This window comes from Desmodus rotundus, chromosome 10 (assembly GCF_022682495.2).
Source record: "Desmodus rotundus isolate HL8 chromosome 10, HLdesRot8A.1, whole genome shotgun sequence".
NCBI lineage: Eukaryota > Metazoa > Chordata > Mammalia > Chiroptera > Phyllostomidae > Desmodus > Desmodus rotundus.
In genome coordinates, this window is record NC_071396.1 from 58,631,874 (window position 1) to 58,651,142 (window position 19,269).

The following is a 19,269-nucleotide window of genomic DNA, read 5'->3' on the forward strand; positions in this document are numbered from 1 at the left end:
TCACCTGCACAGAAGGCATGGAGTTCTAGCCTCCTTTTGCACAGGTCAATCTGCTGGAGCTACTTTAGAGGATAGCAATTGTAATTACCTCCGTCATGTCAAGTCTTTGATGGACAGAAGTTTTAAAATGATATCAGGGGGCCATTAAAACTTTGTATAAAAATACAGGCATTTGTGCAAGTTAGTAGTATTTAAAGTGATGGTCCTGCAGATAATCCAGGAATGCCACAAGGGCACAGCAAAGACATAGAACACATTTTGGTCTCTTGCTACTCATAAAGTGGACCTTGTTACTGGGGAATTGTCCCTTTTGTAAGGTTTTTTTTTTTAATAATTTGGGGTTTTAGCTGTGATATGACATTTGTTGCAAAGCTGCAGGTCACTTACTTTTTCTAAAGTCTCCACTCTGAACAACACCGGCATGTACTCATTCCTTCATCAACCAACACCTGCTTCTTGAAATTCTCTTGGGGCCAGAAGCCTGAAGGGCAGTTAGGGTCTAGCACTGTGGGAATCAGGTCTCACTGAGGTAACCTTCCCATCAATGCTTCAAGTTTTGTTTTATTATCCCCTTTTTACAGATGAAAAAACTGAAGATAAGAGACTTTCTTGGGGATGCAGAACCAGAGGTCTGATGCAAATTTGCCTGGCTCCCGGTCTCTGAGTCTGATTGCTCCACTTCATTACCTCCCCTTCTGGGGCTGGTAGTCAGTGACTGAATGTCCATTCATTGTGAGTCTTGGCCTGCAAATTACCTTCAGGCAATAAGACTTGGGGTCCCTGTTGAGTCAGTGTCGCTGAGCTCTCTGTAGTTGCACAGACCTGACTTAGCCTGTTGGGGTCATGATGATGGTGAGGGTTTGTCACTTCAAGGGGGGCCTATTTAGGATCATCCCTCTCATGAGCTGGATCTCTACACTCACACAGGATTATCCAAAAAGTTTGGTTTAAATGACATCAAGAATGGTAATACCTTGGGTTGCACCATCTTCATGGTGAGCCACTCCACCTCCCCTTCACCTGTGTCGTGGCTTCCTTTGTCTTCCCTTGGAAATAGGTAAGGGCTCTCATGTCTGACAGTGAAGGCCAAAGGAGTTTATGACAGAAGACAACAGCAGCCACTCAGGCAACCTGGACAAAACTGATCCTTCTGAATGTGGAGTATGCCAGGTTCTTTCCGTCCCCCACTGCTTCCTTACTACTGGACCTCAAGACCCTCTTCTCCACCTTTCCATCTTCCTTCATTGCTACAATCAACACTGCTTCTGCTTAGTTCTTTCTTCCTCCAGGCCACCTTTTTCTCCTTCATCATACATTAGGGTAATGAAATAAACCTGAAAAGGACAGCAGGGGAGGGGTTCTCTTTTGCAACTATTCAAAGCATCCTTGCCCCTGTACCATTCTTGGATCTTTTGTGGGGAAGAGGCTAAACAACTAATTTTTTTTAACTGTGACATGAATTGCCACTCCCCAATTAAGTCCTGTTAGAAATATGGTTTGTAACTTACTGTGCAGGTTTAAAAAAAGAGCTCAGGGTTGGCACCACCCAAACATCTCTTCTGAGACATCTGTGCCCCTCCCCTCCAACCAGTGTGGGTTAGGAACACTCTCTACTCTGTTTGTACATTGGAATCACCTAGGGAGCCTAAAAAAAAACCCACTGATGCCAGGGCCCCAACTCAATAAGAATCTCTCTGTGGGACCTGGGAAGAGGCATTCTTGATGCTTCTCTGAGACACAGCAGCTGCCAGTCCTTAAACTTCAGAGCACAAACTAATGCCTCAAGGGTTCCCATGAAAATGCAGATTCTGATCTGATAGGCCCCACATCTCCAGGAGCTGATGGTACTGCTTGTCTAAGGACCACTGTTAGAGCAGGAAAGCCATAGAATATTAGGAAAGGGCAGGCTCCTGGGTAGGTGTGCTCCACCCCCTATCAATACTCTAACCAAATGGAAAAAAATAGAATGCTCAAAACAAAGGGCTGTCTTACTGGGTAGACAGGTAAACAGGTAGCCACAGGTCACTTCAAGGGACTCCCTGACTCAAGACACATTCTTCATTATTTTTCCTCATGGTACCTCTCCTGTGAGGGGTGTGTCCATCTCAGGCCTCTGCGTGCATTCTCCCAAGTGTTAACTCACACCCAGGTTTTGGTAATCATCTATAGGCTGAGACTTTTCTGTTCTTGGGGTGACATCCTTCAGGGTTTAGTGACAGGACCCAACCATGGAGAATGGAGAACAGACAGTAATATCTGCACACTGACCCCTCATCTATATTTGTAATTGAACAACCAGTTCTCATTGCTAGGACACCAGTGTCTTCCATTACACTCAGCCACTGGAGTTGTGTTGTCATGAGCTGGTCCTTTTAGGGACATTCACCCATCCTGAATCCACCTGCATCAGCTCCCTTAGAAGATCAAGAACAGCTGCCACCTGCCGCCCGCCTCCCCCCCAAGAGTCTTTGTGGTGGGAAGCATATAGCTGTACACATCTAATGGGCCAGCCACCTGCCACCTCCAGTCCTAAGCATGATGTGGCCTTGTCATGTCTCCTCTGGTTTGTGCTTTTGGCAACATGTCATTGGCAGTCACAGGAGTCCTCACCAGGACTTGGCTTCTTGTACTTGGAAGGGGGTAGTAAAGTGGTCAACTGATCTGCCATTGTTGTGCTTCCTATAGGGACTAAACCCTTGCACTGTTCATTTTGTGCAAAGCAAATACTTCTCCAGAAATGTCCGCTTTTTCATATGAAGCTCTTCTCCTAAAAGAATCATGTAGCTGCAGAAAGTTCCCCTGCTAAGAGGAAGAAAAGACCACTGACTCAGGGAAAGGACAGAACCAGTTTTTTTCCTATAGTTGTCTCCTGGAGTTAGAGTCCTTCCTGTCTTTCTGTCACCCTCACTACCCCCTGTAAAACCAGAGCAAGGATGGTGCCTGCCATAGCATGGCCTTTTCTGATTCTTGTTGAGCATAAACTGTCAGAATCTTCTCCTGAATATAGAGGCCTTGACACTTTTGGATACAAATGTTTTGGTTTAAGAAGTGCTGGAACGGGGAGAACCAAGATGGTGGCGTAGGTAGACACCCTGTGCCTCCTCGCACAACCAGAACTGACAGAATATCTAACGGCAAGGAAGTTCGACACCAAGGAAATAAAAAATAAACATACATCGAGACCGGTAAGAGGGGAGGAGACGGGCAGCCGGGGAGGAGAGGACTCGCAAGGCCGTGGCGGGACCAAGACTGGTGGAGTGTGGGACGAACGGGGCAGGCAGTCTGACCACTGGCAGACCCTGCAGCCCCACATTCGTGCAGATAGGTCGAGAGGGCCAGACTCAGAGTGGTGGAGAGCGGGGCAGGCAGAGCGGCGGGTGGCACCCCACGGCCCCACATTCGTGCACAGATGAAAGGGACAAATGGCGGGGAGCTAAGCGGCCTCAAGGCCCATGGCTCCAGCGCGGGGAAATGAAGCCTCAGGCCTCTGATTGGGAACGCCCGTGGGGGTTGGGGCAGCAGTGGGGGGGGCTCCCAGACTCACAGGAGGGGTCATTGGGGAGACCCACAGGGGCCTAGAGTGTGCACAAGCCAGCCCACTCGGGAACCAGCACCAGAGGGGCCCAGTTTGATTGTGGGTAGCAGAGTGGAGGTTTGGAGTCCGGTGGAGAGTGGAGCGGATGCCATTGCTCCCTCTCGGCCCTTCCCCCACGTACAGCGACACAGCAAAGTGACCAGCGTTACCCCACCCAGGGGAACACCTAAGGCTCCGCCCCTTAAAGTAACAGAAGCACCAAGACAAAAAAAAAAAAAAAGGCCCAAATGACAGAACACTTCAAAGCTCCAGAAAAAATACAACTAAGAGAGGAAGAGATAGCCAACCTATTGGATGCACAGTTCAAAACACTGGTTATCAAGACGCTCACAGAATTGGTTGAATCTGTTTGAAAACCAGATGAAAAAATGAAGCCTATGCTAAGAGAAACAAAGGAAAACGTACAGGGAACCAATAGTGATGAGAAGGAAACTGGGACTCAAATCAACTGTGTGGACCAGAAGGAAGAAAGAAACATCCAACCAGAAAAGAATGAAGAAACAAGAATTCGGAAAAATGAGGAGAGGCTTAGGAACCTCTAGGACATCTTGAAACGTTCCAACATCTGAATTATAGGGGTGCCAGAAGGAGAAGAGGAAGAACAAAAAATTGGAAACTTATTTGAACAAATAATGAAGGAGAACTTCCCTCATCTGGCAAAGGAAATAGACTTCCAGGAAGTCCAGGAAGCTCAGAGAGTCCCAAAGAATCTGGACCCAAGGAGGAACACACCAAGGCACATCATAATTACATTAGCCAAGATTAAGCAGAAGGAGAGAATCTTAGAAGCAGCAAGAGAAAAGGAGACAGTTACCTACAAAGGAGTTCCCATAAGACTGTCAGCTGATTTCTCCAAAGAGACCTTACAGGCAAGAAGGGGCTGGAAAGAAGTATTTGAAGTCATGAAAGGCAAGGACCTACATCCAAGATTACTCTATCCAGCAAAGCTATCATTTAGAATGGAAGGGAAGATAAAGTGCTTCCCAGATAAGGTCAAGTTAAAGAAGTTCATCATCACCAAGCCCTTATTATATGAAATGTTAAAGGGAGTTACCTAAGAAAAAGAAGATAAAAAATATTAACAGTAAAAATAACAGCAAACTCACAGTTATTAACGACCACACCTAAAACAAAAACAAGAGCAAACTAGGCAAACAACTAGAACAGGAACAGAACCATAGAGATGGAGATCACATGGCGGGTTGTCAATAGGGGATGGGAGTGGGGGTGGTGGAAGGTTCAGAGAATAAGTAGCATAGATGATAGGTGGAAAATAGACAGGGGGAGGGTAAGAATAGTGTAGGAAATGTAGAAGCCAAAGAACTTATAAGTATGACCCATGGACATGAACTATAGGGGGGGAATGTGGAAGGGAGGGGGTGGGCAGGATGGAGTGGAGTGAGGGGGGGATAGGACAACTGTAATAGCATAATCAATAAATATATTTTTAAAAAAGAAGTGCTGGAACATGGACTCAAAGATGAGGATTAGTCTACCTCTTCACAAATGGCCAGCATCTGTGTGCCCAGATCCATGCAGAATTGGGCAATGAGCAACAAAACATAAATTGTTGGCAAATGAGGAATCTGCTGGTGGGCTTCAAAGAAATGTAATGGGCCCTGCATAGGTTCTCCTCAGTTCTATGGCAGGGTGAGTACCAAGGTACTATGTCCCTGGCTGTTGTCCATCTCATCTGGAAATGGGTAGGAAGCTAATTTGTAGAAAAACAGCCAGTCCTTGAGGAGGCCATGCCAAACCAGGCAGGCAGACAGGCCAAATGAAGCAGCAGGGTCTGGAGACTGATGTTTGCACAAGGTCCTATCAAACACAATTGCCCCTCAATTCCTGGGCATGGTAGGGTCGCATGTGGAGCCAACCATTAGCCCTGTGTCTACTCAGGAAGCTATGGGCAGGAGTCATCAAATATGGCAAAATGTCGAGAAATCAGTTCTACAAACTTTGGGACGCATTAAGATTTTTCCTAATAGTGTTGCCCTTGGTAGAAGAGATAATCCCTAAAGTCCACCCTCCTTACACAACTGGAGCCCAGTGAAGGCTACAAGGCTGGCACCCATTGCCTCTCTATGCACCTACAGTGCACTTTTTACCTGCTGTGCTTTCTCTTTATTACAAATTTTCAACCTTTGAAAGCATAGATACCAACTTCTGAATTTAGGTTCCCAGAGAAGCCCCCAGCTCCTGGAGGTCACAGACATTTGACCTGTGTTTGGAAACATGCACACCCTTTCCTTTTGTAGTGTTCCCAGAATTCTGAGCCCTTCTGGTTCTATACTTGTTCATAACCCTATATTGGCTCTTGAACCTGCCCAGTATAGATCGCGACCATTCCATGAGGCTTCAGATTGCATGGACCGACTCAAGTGCTAACCTAGTGCTGCATTTCCTTATATTTCTATGCTAGACTTTTACACAGATCAGCCCAGAGCCTGGCAGTAGTGCCTGGCACATTGATAGAAACAAGTCACTATGCATGGGGTTTACTTGCCTAGACACCAGGCTTGGGGTACAATAATCTATGATAGTCTCAGAGGCAGGAGGCTGCCATCCTTGCACTGAAAAATGGAGAGTTTACCATGTGAATTTCAGAATAGGTGCATGCATATGTGTTCTTTTAGGAGCAAAGCCTTACCTGATCCCTGGCAATGTGAGATTACATCATGCTTGTGCAGCCTGAGGAACAGGATGTTTTATAGCTGTGAGTGTAAAGGGAAGCTGGGCAGTACAGCAGTTGTGTCACCATGGAGAGTATCAGTGTCAGTTGTTCTTGTAGCATTTACAAGTATACTGGAGGAGAGAAATAATAATGAAGGCTGGCAGAATAAAGAGAAAGAGTAGCCTCACTCACACCCTTGCCCCCTGTCCAGCTGACCACATGGTATAGTGCTGAGCTTCTGTTTTCTTTTCTATTAAGTCAGGATACACCCTCACCTCACAGCATTTGTGTCAAGATTAAAAGACTGGGCACCTACAACTGTCCCCATTACATCAAAAGATTGTTACTCAGTAGATGTTAGTGCTCTGCCTCCCCAACAAGGGTCCGGAGGGAACATCACTTAGTTCCGTGACATTCACCCTCAGCAGGCACTGAGAATTCACTGTTTGCCACCTTCTATGTGATTCTAATTTCAGCATTTCACAGCTCACTTTCGGAATAGCATCTTCTATCCCTGAGTGTCTGTGCATACTGCAGAAATGAGAACAGTGTCCCTCTACAGGCAGAAGTGTGAGATCCAGGTTCATGCTTTGCCTGGGTAAACACGAGATCCAGCAGGAGAAATGGGGTAGGGTGGGGCAGGAAGGCCTGTACCAGAATCAGCTTCAAGTTCAAGGAACATATACTAAGCACCTACTCTGTGTCTGGTGCTTTTGCACACAGTGGTCCCTCTTGGCAGCTAAGGCAACAGAGGCTCAGTTGTGGTCAGTTCTCGAGTCCACATATGTGAGGCAGCACAGCCAGGAATCAAGTCAGGCCTCATTCCCTCTGCTACACATCTCCTAATCAGGCTTGGTGACTGTTTTTGTTCCTTCCCACGAGAAACCACGACGATGACCAACAGAGCATTCTTTCTGATCAGAGCAGGTTCCTTTTGTGCCTTCTAAGCTGTCTGGCTCTCAGGTGACTTAGATAATTCTACTCCTGTGGTATTTTTTTAAGATACCCTGAGAAGTGACTTGTGCAGAAGAGCTCAGCCAGGCAGCTCCTGAAAATAATTCAAAATAATGACTGATGAGTGATTGTGGGGAGAGCTATCACACAGAATCCGGAGCAGGAGAAAAATAGACATGGCATTCCCTCTGTCAGCCCTGGTGGCCACCTCTCACCCACTCCCCACAGGGATCTATGCCAGACTAACTCAAGGCTGTCTGAGTCAGAGCAGGGAGAGTCCTGGGGCACTCAGCCTTGGGAAACAAATCTGGCCAATGTTCAGTTTGTGTGTCACTTTTCTTAATTTACTGTAAACTGTCCCGTGGGCAGAGCTGGGCATGGATCCCACTGCACTCACACCCTTGTTTTGCCTCTCTGGCTAGGTCCTTGCAGCGAAAGTTCTCAATCTTGTCCTGCCAAACATGTCCCTGGGCCCGATCGATGCCAGCGTGCTCTCTCGGAATAAGGCAGAGGTGAGAGTCTTTCTGAAATGGGGGTGTGGGAGAGTGGCTTGCTGGGGCTGGTGAGGAGTGAAGGCAGCAGCCCCAATTGGAAATCCGAGTTTTAGCCCTAGCTGTGGCATTTTGCTGCCCTTTTGCCAAGGCCCTGCATGAAGTGATGGGGACATGGAGATGCATGACATGCCATCTGGCTTCAGGATGGGGAGGAAAGGGATATATGGTCATGATGCCTGAGCTATGCCCTAAACATGCAATGGTGCTAACAAGACAAAATTGTGTGTATATCAGCCAAGTCTCTTTTGGTTGTAAGTGACTGAAACTTAATTCAAAATGGTTTAAGCAAATTCAAAGTGAAATTTATTGTTGAATATACTAAAGGCCTAGGGCATGAGTGGATCCAGGGGCTCAAAAATCTTGTTCACCATTCATTCTCCTCAGGTCTCATATCCCCTGGTTTAGCTTCATTCCCGACCAAACTTCAGTGGCAGAGATGGCCACTGGGAGCTTTACATGAGCAACCCCAGTGGGAAAATAGCACCTCTTTCCAACAAAAGTCCCAGGGCTGATTCTTATTGGCTGATTGTCCAAGCCTGGGTTATTTGTCCAGGAAAGGGATCAGTGTCAACCCCACCCAACTTCATGGGCCAAGAGTATGGGAAGAGTGGTGCAATTGGGATAACATAGCAAAGGACAGAAGATGGATTGGAGCCAGACCAAATGGGTTGTGGGAGTGGTGCTGGCTGAAGGGATCAGAGAAAAAGAGTTCAGGTGGAGGAAACTGTACAAATAATGAGCTCTAGCATGGAGAGAGGACAGCTCATTTGCAAAACACCAATAATTTGGTTCGACCACAGGTAGGGCAGCAGATATGTGTTGAGGGCTAAACTGAGGTCAGAGCATGAGGTAACCCATGAGCCCCATCTCCTAGGAGCCACTGCCCTGCCAGGAGTATCTTGTAGACCCCTGAGCAGAGTGGTACTGCCTTCTATAAAAGCAAAATTAGAAAAAAGAAAGAAAGAAAGAAAGGAGGGAGGGAGGGAGGGAGGGAGGGAGGAAGGGAGGACGGAATGTTAAAAAATAAAAGCAAAACCAGAAACTTAGAAAGAAGAGGGAAGGTGGCTTTGGGGGAGATAAGCTGGGAGGTTGTGCCATCAGTCAACGTCATCGCCTCTGGAACCAGGCACAAAGGTCAGCATGGATAAAAGTTCAAGGTCAATAATGTACCTGAGGCACTGGGTCTGAACAGACTCTAAAGCCCCAGATATTGGGATTCATCTATTAAGATGCTCCTCAGTGCACCAACCTACCTCCTGTTTATCAAAAGGCCAGCACCTGTCTCTGCCTTTGATTGGGCCTTTTTGCCCTGTGCCAGGTGGGTGCTGTGTGCTTACCCACACAGAACAGCCCCAGATGAGCAGACTGAGGCTCTGCAAGATGAGAGGACTTGCCTGGGTCACCCACTGGAGGGATTAACCTGAGTTAGTAGATGGGTGTGGTCCCCAGCCCTTCTCTGTCTGTTGGGACAACAACCTCATGTAGACTTACAGCCAATGGAGAGGTAGCAACCCTGGGTTTCTGGAAGACACTAGAATTATCTTCAGGATTAAGCAAACCATTTTGTCACTCATCTCCCTCAGTTTCCTATCTTGCCTTAGAAATTTGAAATTATGAAAACAGTGGCTTCCTAAGAACCCTGTAAAATGGAATGAGGTGCTCTAGCTTTCCCAGGTTTCCTTAGAACTTCAGCAGTTGGCCTCTAGCTTTATTATAAAATTTGACCTCCTATGCCCTGGCTGGATGGCTCAGTTGATTGGGGCATCATCCGTATGTGCCAGGGTTGTGGGTTCAATCCCTAGTCCAGGCACATATGGAGTCAAGTGGTAGGTGCATGGATAGGTGGAGCAACAGGTCAATGTCTCTCTCTCTCTTTCTCTCTCTCTCTCTCTCTCAAAAAAATCAGTAAATACCTTTTTTTAAACAGTTGATCTCCTGGCACTCTGAGTCACTTAGAGAGTAGGCAATTAAATGCAAACCATCCCTAATATGTAGGAGAGAGATATTCGTTATCAGGGATCAAAACTCCCAGGCTTCCAGGGTCAGCAGCTCCTTATGAATCAAGCTGGTAAGAGGCTCTAGGGAGTGGTGGGGTCTGTGGGGAGCCAGAGGGTATCAGCTCCACTCAAGTCATCTACATTCAATTTTAATTTAATCTATTTTTAATACATAGAGTGCCTCTCAAATTCACATCTTGGGGCTAAATGTGACCCAACAGGGTCAAAGAATATTTGAGTAGAGAAAAAAAAATGTACAACTTTAGGACCCAGAAAAACTGAAGGCAAAACACATGCTGTTTAGTTTGAGCCTGACATGAATGAAACCAACATTAACCTCATTTCGCAGATTAGGAAACTGAGGCTCAGATGTTAAATAAATAACATCCATGGCTGCATGATCAGTCAAGGGCAGAGCTGGGATTTGAACCCATTTGATTCAAAGCCCATGGTTAAGTGCCTGCTTCCAGCTAGTATTTATGATCATTAAGCTGTTTTGCTTGTTTTATAATTACTGATCCATGCAGCCTGTGCCTGGGGGCCATTGCTCTGTGTGCAGGATTCACTTTGTGATGGGAGTCAGTGTGGGGCAGTGGCTTCTCCAACTGTTGGCATCCCCAACAATGGCTCTGGCTCAAATGTGCAATCTCTAGTAAAACTAATTATTTTTACAGCAGCTGTGCTAGGACAACAATGGGTTAATAGAAAGGCAGGGAGCTCGCTTTGAGATCTGAGAGGAAACATCCAGGTGCAAATCTGAGTCATTTATCTCACCATCTGAAAGTATATGGATAAAGAGAGAAAAAAAGAGATAATAAAATATTCCAAGCCCTCTGTTTAAAAGTAGCAACTCTCAGAATTTTTATTTCATTTTCGAAATGATGGAAAATTCCACTGAAGACTTTAAACATATGTAAGAGTCTGGTGTGAAAATACAGCACACAGGCTCTCCCGGGATACTGGGTTGCATCTCTTCATGTATCAGGTTTCTGACTGGTCAGGTAAATGGAGTGATTCTTTAGAAACACTAATAAATGTCCTCGCTTGGAAGACTTTGAAGAGAGAGGTGGTTGGTGGCTGGTCAACACAAAGGCTGAACTCCTATTGGAATGAATAGGAGCAAGTGTTTCCATTCCTCAGCAGAGAGAATTTACCCCTCACATGTCCAGCCCTGAGTCTCTTTGAACCTTCTGCTGAGCTTTAAAAATAGCAACATCCAGAGGGAAATGTGCTCAGAAAAGGCATCTCCCCAGATCTAACATGGGGTGTTTTAAGGCACATCTTTAGCAAAGATATTTCCTGTGGAGCCCTGCAGCTATAAAAGCCTCAAAAAGAAAAGAAACGTTTGCCTAACAAGCTTACTAAAAGCAGGCCTTTGGAAGAAGGGTACAGGCTGTGGGGGTGGAAGGTGGCAGACTCTTTGGAGTTCTGTCTCTGGGAAAACAGGCTGGTTCTGGCATTCCAATGTCAGAAGCAGGATGTTTATTTGGGGTTTGCTGTGGCAAGTGCTCTCACAACCCACCCAGGACTGTTAGCATGACACCCTTTACTAGCATCACTTCACAACTGCCAGCCCTCAGATACACATTCTACTGACCTGTGTGGCCTCCAGGAGTAATTGTCTTAGCACAATCCAATGCACAATGGTTACACTCCTCTTCTGTGTCAAACCAGCCCTTTTGTCTCCCACAGCTCCAAGAAGGCAGTCTTATTACCAATATTTGCATTTGTGGAAGCTTGGGCCCAGACAACGCAAGCCACTTACCTGAGGTCACACAGCTACTAAGTAAGGATTTGAGCCCAGACCTCCCTGCTCTGAGCCAAGTGCACTTGGCTAAAATCCTGGGAACAAAGAAGTTGCTACTCAAGCATTTTTTGTTTGTCTACACATTTAGAGCCCCTGGTCAGAACACTGGATACTGACATATTAATCATTCCACCCTCAGAATGTGATGAATCCCTGCCACTCTGAAAAGCCTTGCATGGTCTTAATAGTCGTCCGGCCAATGATGCAGGCGGTGGTAGGAGTTCGAAGATAAAGAACTCCTGCCTGTCTCAGTCTCCTGCCTGCCTTCACATCACACCATTACTAACCACACAGTTACGAAAGAATGCACTGCTTTCTTTCTGAGCTCCATCCTTTGGCCTGTGAGCTGCAAGGAAGAGATGCTGTGATTCTCAGTACCCATTCCACTGGGGACAATGCAGTGTTTGTGTATTGAGGTACTTCGTCTTCTACAACTAAGTCTCTATTCTGTATAAATACTCTGGGATGCCCACCAGGAGTATCCTAGCTTGTTTATAGCATGCTGGCAGGCTGTATGGTAAGAGCTGTGAGGAGTGACCAACCCCACTTTATTTCATTTCTATAAGTAGGTGCCACTCCATACACCACCCAGTGTTTGAAATGTGCCAATGTCAAGGATTAGGTCCCCAGCTCCCCAGTTCCTTGCAGGTCTCCCACCCACATGACATTAGGCCACCTCTGCCCATTGCCCTGGAAGGCTCCTGCCAAGTCTTGGAAAGCTCAGTCACACTGACTCTTTTTGCTAATTATAACCACAGCTAAAGATAGGCCCCAGCTTCCCCTCTGTCTCTAGGACATAGCCTCCCACAGCAGTCCCCTCCAAGAAGTGGTTATTAACTTTCCAGTGTTTCTAGTTTGGTTAGCCAATTTTATTTTGTTACTCTCCATCAATCATATTGTTACCAAATCACCTCCCAAAATTCAGGTTTGTGTATCTGATGCACTAGTAAGCCAAAACATTGAGACATCAGTGGCTGGAGAGAGAGAAAGATTTGTTCAATTTGGCCAAAGCCAGAGGACAAGAGAGCAAGATCTTTCAAATCTGTCTACCTCAAAAAGCTAAACTAGGGAGTGGGAAAGGGAGAATTTTAGGGAACTGAGAGAGAAGTCTGTATTTCTTTAGTCACAGATAACATTTTGTGCAGCCAGACTTCTGGGCAGCAGCAGCTGGTCCCAGCTACCTTGGAGACGTTCTTTCCTCTGCAAAACAAACTCATAAATTCTCCTTGTGGCCCTGAAATTATCTTTTCCTGCTAACAAAGAAACAGCACATCAACAACACAAAATTATATTGTAAGAACAAAGGGTACTGGGTCGAAGAACCAAGATTCTGAAAAATATCTCATAATTGTATATCATTAACATTATCTCTAAAGCAAAAAGCAGAAATTAGACATCTTGTGACTATTACTATTGTTTAAGCTATCATTGTTTTGTGCTTAACTAACTATATTTTTCTATTATCTCAAGCAAAGTATAATTTTAAACACTTCTCCTGGAACTTGCTTTAGGCAGCCTTTCAGAACATGGCTAATATACCTTCTTAGGGTTTGGCTATAAGCTATGCGACAATCAATTAAAACATTTAATTAAAGCCTATACCTACAGATTCTATGATCTAATACCTAAATGTGTCTACAGTTGATGGTTGGTTTCAGTATCTCATACTCCCCACATGAGATTTGTCTGTTTGAGGCAGCTATAATTTACCAATGACCTGAAAACATAACAAGTCATTAGAACATTTCTTGGAGTATATAGCTCCATATGGGCAAATGGGTCTGCCTTGGTCTTGTGCCCTGCAAAGTGGGGTCTGTTGATCTTCCTAACCCCTTCCTCCAGATGTTTCCTGCTCCTAGCCCTCCTCCTCTGACTCTGGAAGAAGCAGCTCTGAGCAAATGCAAGGCAGGTCTCTGAAGTCAGTGACTTTAAATAGCAACAGAAAAGTCAGTGACTCTGTAGAGAGACTGTCAGGGGTAATCCCAACTGCCAGCCTGACCCAAGACAGAATGAAGCATTCTCCCTGCCCCGCAGACTGAGCTAAGCTTTTTATCCAGATACCTTTGCATGGTTGAAGAAGGAGGCTACACACTTGGCTTGGTTCACATAGGAACACAGCCTGGGCAAAGTTCTCTCAAAGATGTCATTGAATTAAGCCCCCATTTACATGAGGATCCAATGCACCTGACTTGCCAAGTCTTGAATAAGTGGCTGAGCCAGATACAAGCCCCAAACAGACCTCTGACCACAGGGTACAGGGTCTTCCTGCCACAAGCCTGCCTAAGGGATGTATGGCTCCTCCTGGCAAAGTAAATCAAAATAAAAAATGAGAAAGCTGAGACTGTGGGTAAAGGAGAGGTCAAAGTCAGTCACCAGCTCTTCCCTCCAATTTAACTATGGAAATTTTCAAATCTATAGAAAAGTTGACATGGTCATACAATGCACACCCATATACTCCTTTCAATATTCATCAATTGGAAATACTCTGCCATACTTTATCTATGCTTAAAAATGAAAATATCAGTATAGATATAGATTTCAAATCTTTTAAAATTTATTGTGGTAAGATATACAGAACATAAGATTTGCCATCTTAATTATTTTTAGGTGTACAGTTCAGTGGCATTAAGTATATTCACATTGTTGTGCAACCTCACCACCATCCATCTCCAGAACTTTTCCATCTTCCCAAACTGAAATTCTGTGTTCATTAAACATGGTCTCCCCACCTCCCCTCCCCCAGCCTCTGGCAACCCCAATTTTGCTTTCTGTCTCTATGAGTTTGACTGTTCTAGGTGCCTCACATAAGTGTAATCATACAGTATTTGTCCTTTTTTAAATCTTTTAAGCATAATGTCCTCTAGGGTCATACATGTTGTAGCATGTGTCAGAATTTCCTTCCTTTTCAAGGCTAAATAATATTCCATTGTGTGGCTAGAGAACATTTTCTTTATCCATTCATTCCGTTGATGGACACCTGGGGTGCTTCCACCTCTTGGCAACTGTGAATAATGATTCTGTGAACATGGGTGTGCAATATCTTTTCAAGAACTTGCTTTCATTTCCTTTGAGTTTATACACAGAATTGGGATTGCCTGATCATTTTGATTTGCATTTTCCTAATGATTACTGATATTGAGCTTTGTTTTACATGTTTGTTGGCCATTGGTCATTGGAGGAAGTCTATTAAATACTTTGTCCATTTTTTAAACAGGTTGTTTGATTTTTTAAATTGTTGAGTTGTGGAAGTTCTTTATATATTGTGGACATAAACTCCTTATGAGATATGTGATTTGCAAATATTTTTCCCATTACGTGGGTTGCTTTTTCTTTGATATGCAAAATGTTTTCATTTTGGCATGATCCAATTTATCTAATTTTTTCTTTTGTTGCCTAGTTGAATGTCATTAAGTGGATACATTATTTTGGCTGAATCTTTAAAAAATATTATTTTATTTTATTTTTTTAGAGAGAGGGGCAGGGAGGAAGAAAACATAGATGTGTGAGAGAAACATCTATTGGTTGCCTCTCACACACCCTCAGCTGGGGACCTCTCCTGAACTGAGACATGTGCCCTGATGGGGAATCCAAATGGTAACCCTTCAGGGCTCAGGCTGGTGCTCAACCCACTGAGCTACACCAGCCAGGGCAGAACTTTTTAAAAGTAAGTTGCATACACCATGATTCTTAACTCATCCTTTGCTGCTCAAGAGAAAGAACCCAGGATAAAGGCTTTCATACATATAACCCAATACCATTATCACACTTTGAAAGAGTAGCAATAATTCTGTATTACTTTCTATCTAGTTCATATTTCTGATTTCCTTAGTTCTCAACAACTTTTAAGACTTGAGACCACATGATCTTGCTGTGTGTGACCAGCAATTATGAAAGTGGTTCTGCAAGATCCCAGTAATTCTCTTTTTTCTTTTTTATGTTTAAGTATATTTTACTGATTATGCTATTACAGTTGTCCCATTCTTTCTCCCCTTTATCCACATCTGCCCTGAACTCCTTCTCCCTCTCGCATTCCCCAACCCCCTTAGTTCATGTCCATTGGTCATACATACAAGTTCTTTGGTTTCCCCATTTCCCATACTACTCTTAACCTCCCCCTGTCTATTTTCTACCTACCATTTATGCTTATTCCTGTACCTTTTTCCCATTTTTCCCCACTCATCCTCCCAGCTTATAACCCTCCATGTGATCTCCATATCTGTGAGTCTGTTCCTGCTCTAGTTGTTTGCTTAGTTTGTTTTTGCTTTTGTTTCTCTTTAGGTTCAGTTGTTGATAGTTGTGAGTTTGTTGTCATTTTACTGTTCATAGTTTTGACATCTTCTTTTTCTTAGATAAGTCCCTTTAACATTTCGTATAATAAGGGCTTGGTGATGATGAACTCCTTTAACTTGACCTTATCTGGGAAGCACTTTATCTGCCCTTCCATTCTAAATGATAGCTTTGCTGGATACAGTAATCTGGGATATAGATCCTTGGCTTTCATGACTTTGAATACTTCTTTCCAGCCCTTTCTTGCCTGCAAGGTTTCTTTTGAGAAATCAGCTGGTAGTCTTATGGGAACTCCTTTGTAGGTAACTGTCTCCTTTTCTCTTGCTGCTTTTAAGATTCTCTCCACATCTTTAATCTTGGGTAATGTAATTATGATGTGCCTTGGTGTGTTCCTCCTTGGGTCCAACTTCTTTGGGACTCACTGCGCTTCCTGGACTTGCATGCCTATTTCCTTCACCAGACTGGGGGAGTCTTCCTTCATTTGTTCAAATAAGTTTCCCTTATTTGTTCAAATAAGTTTTCTATTTTCTGGTCTTCCTCTTCTCCTTCTGGCACCCCTATGATTCAGATGTTGGAACATTTAAAGTTATCCCAGAGGTTCCTAAGCCTCTCCTCATTTTTTTGAATTCTTGTTTCTTTGTTCTGTTCTGGCTGAATGTTTCTGTTTTCCTTCTGTTCCAAATCTTTGGTTTGAGTCCCAGTTTCCTTCCCTTCACTGTTGGTTCCCTGTATATTTTGCTTTATTTCACTTGTATAGCCTTTGCTTCTTCCTTTATTTTGCATCCATATTCAATCATTTCTGTGAGCATCCTGATTAACAGTGTTTTGAACTCTGCATCTGATAGGTTACCTATCTCTTCATTGCTTAGTTCTTTTTCTGGGGTTTTGATCTGTTTTTTCATTTGGGCCATATTTCTTTGTCCCAGCGCACCTGTTACATTGTAAGGGGAGGAGACTTAGGTATTCACCAGGGTGGGGCAACCCAGTTTGCTCCGTTATGTTGCTATATGTGGGGGAGGGGCCAGAGAGGGAATAATGCTGCTTGCTTGGCTCTCGCCCTGCTTTTAGTCACTTCCCCCCTACCCACAAGTGAATTGCACCTTTGTGGTACTGATTCCCTGGGCGGATGGGCTTGTGTACATTCTAGAATCCTGTCAGGCTCTCCAACATACTCTCCTGTGAGAGTGGGCATTTCTCCCATCACTGCAACCCCCACAGATTCTACAGCCAGAGACTTTGTAGCTTTATTTCCCCACACTGGAACCCTGGGTTTCACAGTCTGTCTTGCTCCCCAGTTGTTCCTTCTGGCTTATCCACATATGAATGTGGGACAGTCAAGTGTGCTAATTGCTGCCTAGCCCTCCCTGTCCACCAGTCACCACCTTGTCTCGAGTCCTTTCCACCCCAGCTGCCTGTCTCTGCCCCTCCTACCAATCTAGATGAATGTTTCTTCTTTAACTCCTGGGTTGTCAGACTTCCACAAAGTTCAATTTTTCTATCAGCTCTTGTTATTTTTTGTTTTTAAATTGGTTTTTATCCTCCTTTTGGTTGTGCAAGGAAGTGAAGCATATCTACCTACACCTCCATCTTGGCCAGAAGTCCCAGTAATTCTTTCTGGTATCTCTTATTATTTATTCAATCCCTGGACCTGTCAAAAGGTAGCCATGGCTTGTGTGATTGGGTAGAGAATATGATGGCTGCTTTCCTCTTCCCTCGGTGACCACTCAGGACTTATGTCTGGGTCCAGGGTTGCACCCTAGGAGCCTCTATCCCAAAGAAGCAAGTGAGGTCAACTTTCTGCCTCACTTCTGGTTGTGAAGCCCCTCAGCCCTCCAGAAGGAGGTCCTAGCACCCTCTGGTGGGTGTGCACAAACCACCTGTACCCACGTGCCCAGGCCTATGACCTACCAGGATATCCAGGAGTTCAAGCCTTAATGGCAAAAAGTAATTCTTGAGAAGAAATGTTCAGTAAATCACATGCCCTTAAAGTAATTCCTGGAAAAAATGTTTGGTAAGTCGCATGCACTTGATTAAGTGGCAATTCATGTATGTGAATCATCTTTATATCCAAAATTCAATTGTGTCATCCTTACTTTTAATGGTCCTTGCCTGGCTTGGGAATTTCTGCCATCCAAGTTGGGTGCCTGCTCCAGCAATCATAGGGGGAGTTCAGGCCTCCTGGTAAATGACAAAGCAGACTTTCTGCCAAGTCAGGCGAGGTTCTATCTCCCCTTTGCCATTCTGCAGGCATTATGTTAAGTCAACAAATTTGTGTGGAGCTCCCACTTCGGGCCAGGACCCAAAATGGAGACGAGGACACCCAATAAGTCACCCTGTCTTCTGAGGTCATAGACAGAAGGGGAGAAAGGCACATCAACAGTTCTGTTACAGAGGACAAAGAGACAGAGAGCTTTGAGGGAAGAGCAAAAAGGCCTGAGTCTGGACCCAGCTCTCCAGCTGTGTCTCTTTGTGCTGCTATGTAACCTTGGAGACCACACTCAGTGTCACTGATCCTCAGTTCCCTTGGGGACCTAGGGTATAGCCTGGTACAGCATGAACTCTAGGTAAATGGCAGCTGTTGTTATCACAGCTGTTTTTAAAGAAGTGTCCACGAAGCCACAGGAGCCCTGGGGAGACAGGCACCAGCTTCACTACTAGTGTCTGGGCACCTGTCATGGGAGGAAACACTTGAACTGGGCCTTGAAAGGAGACAGGTATTTGCTGGCAGACAGGAGTTAGGGCATGGGAAAGGTACATTCTGGAAACTAGAAATGTTAGTGGCAGCCCCCAGTCTGTAGATACAGAAGCTGAGCATGTGAAAGGAGTGGGAGCCCCGAAGGGATGGCACACACAGTGTCCCTGGAGAAGGTAGGGGGCTTCCCAGAGGAAGGGACAACTGAGCTAAATGTCATAAGAGAGGAGAAAGTTTACAGGCAGCCAAGGTTGAGGGGACAGCCATGTGAGGGGAAGGAGTGTGTGGGAAGGAAGCAGAAGGGAGCTCTATGTGGACTTGAAAGCCACAGGAAGAGTTTAGATTTGGCCCTGCAGTGTGTGGGATGCATGGCAGGGTTCCTAGGGGCAGGGGTATCCAGGGAGAATCTGAGCACAGTATGCAGGGGGTGGCCAGCTAGGGGGAGAATTGCTCAGACCCAAGAGAAAGGATCACATGAAGAGAGGATCCTAAGCCTCTCCTCATTTTTCTGAATTCATGTTTCTTTATTCTGTTCTGGTTGGATATTTATTTCTTCCTTTTATTCCAAATTGTTGATTTTGAGTTCTGGTTTCTTCTCTTTCCTTCCAGGGGACTTTTGGTTCCCTGTATAGTTTCCTTTATTTCACTTTGTATAGCCTTCATTTCTTGGTTCATTCTGCAACCGAACTCAATCAATTCTGTGAGCATT

General features: G+C 44.9%; 1 protein-coding gene across 3 annotated transcripts in view; it reads left to right on the plus strand.

Annotated features, from left to right (window-relative positions):
* Positions 1-19,269, plus strand: part of MGLL (monoglyceride lipase) — a 189,489-nt gene that overhangs the window by 159,397 nt on the left and 10,823 nt on the right. For 2 of the 3 annotated variants that reach the window (XM_024580373.3, XM_024580372.3), the window contains exon 6: positions 7,646-7,735. The exons of the other annotated variant lie outside the window; for it this stretch is intronic. In XM_024580373.3, coding sequence (XP_024436141.1) covers positions 7,646-7,735 — 90 coding nt within the window. The remainder of the gene's footprint in view (positions 1-7,645; positions 7,736-19,269) is intronic. 3 annotated transcript variants of the gene reach the window in all.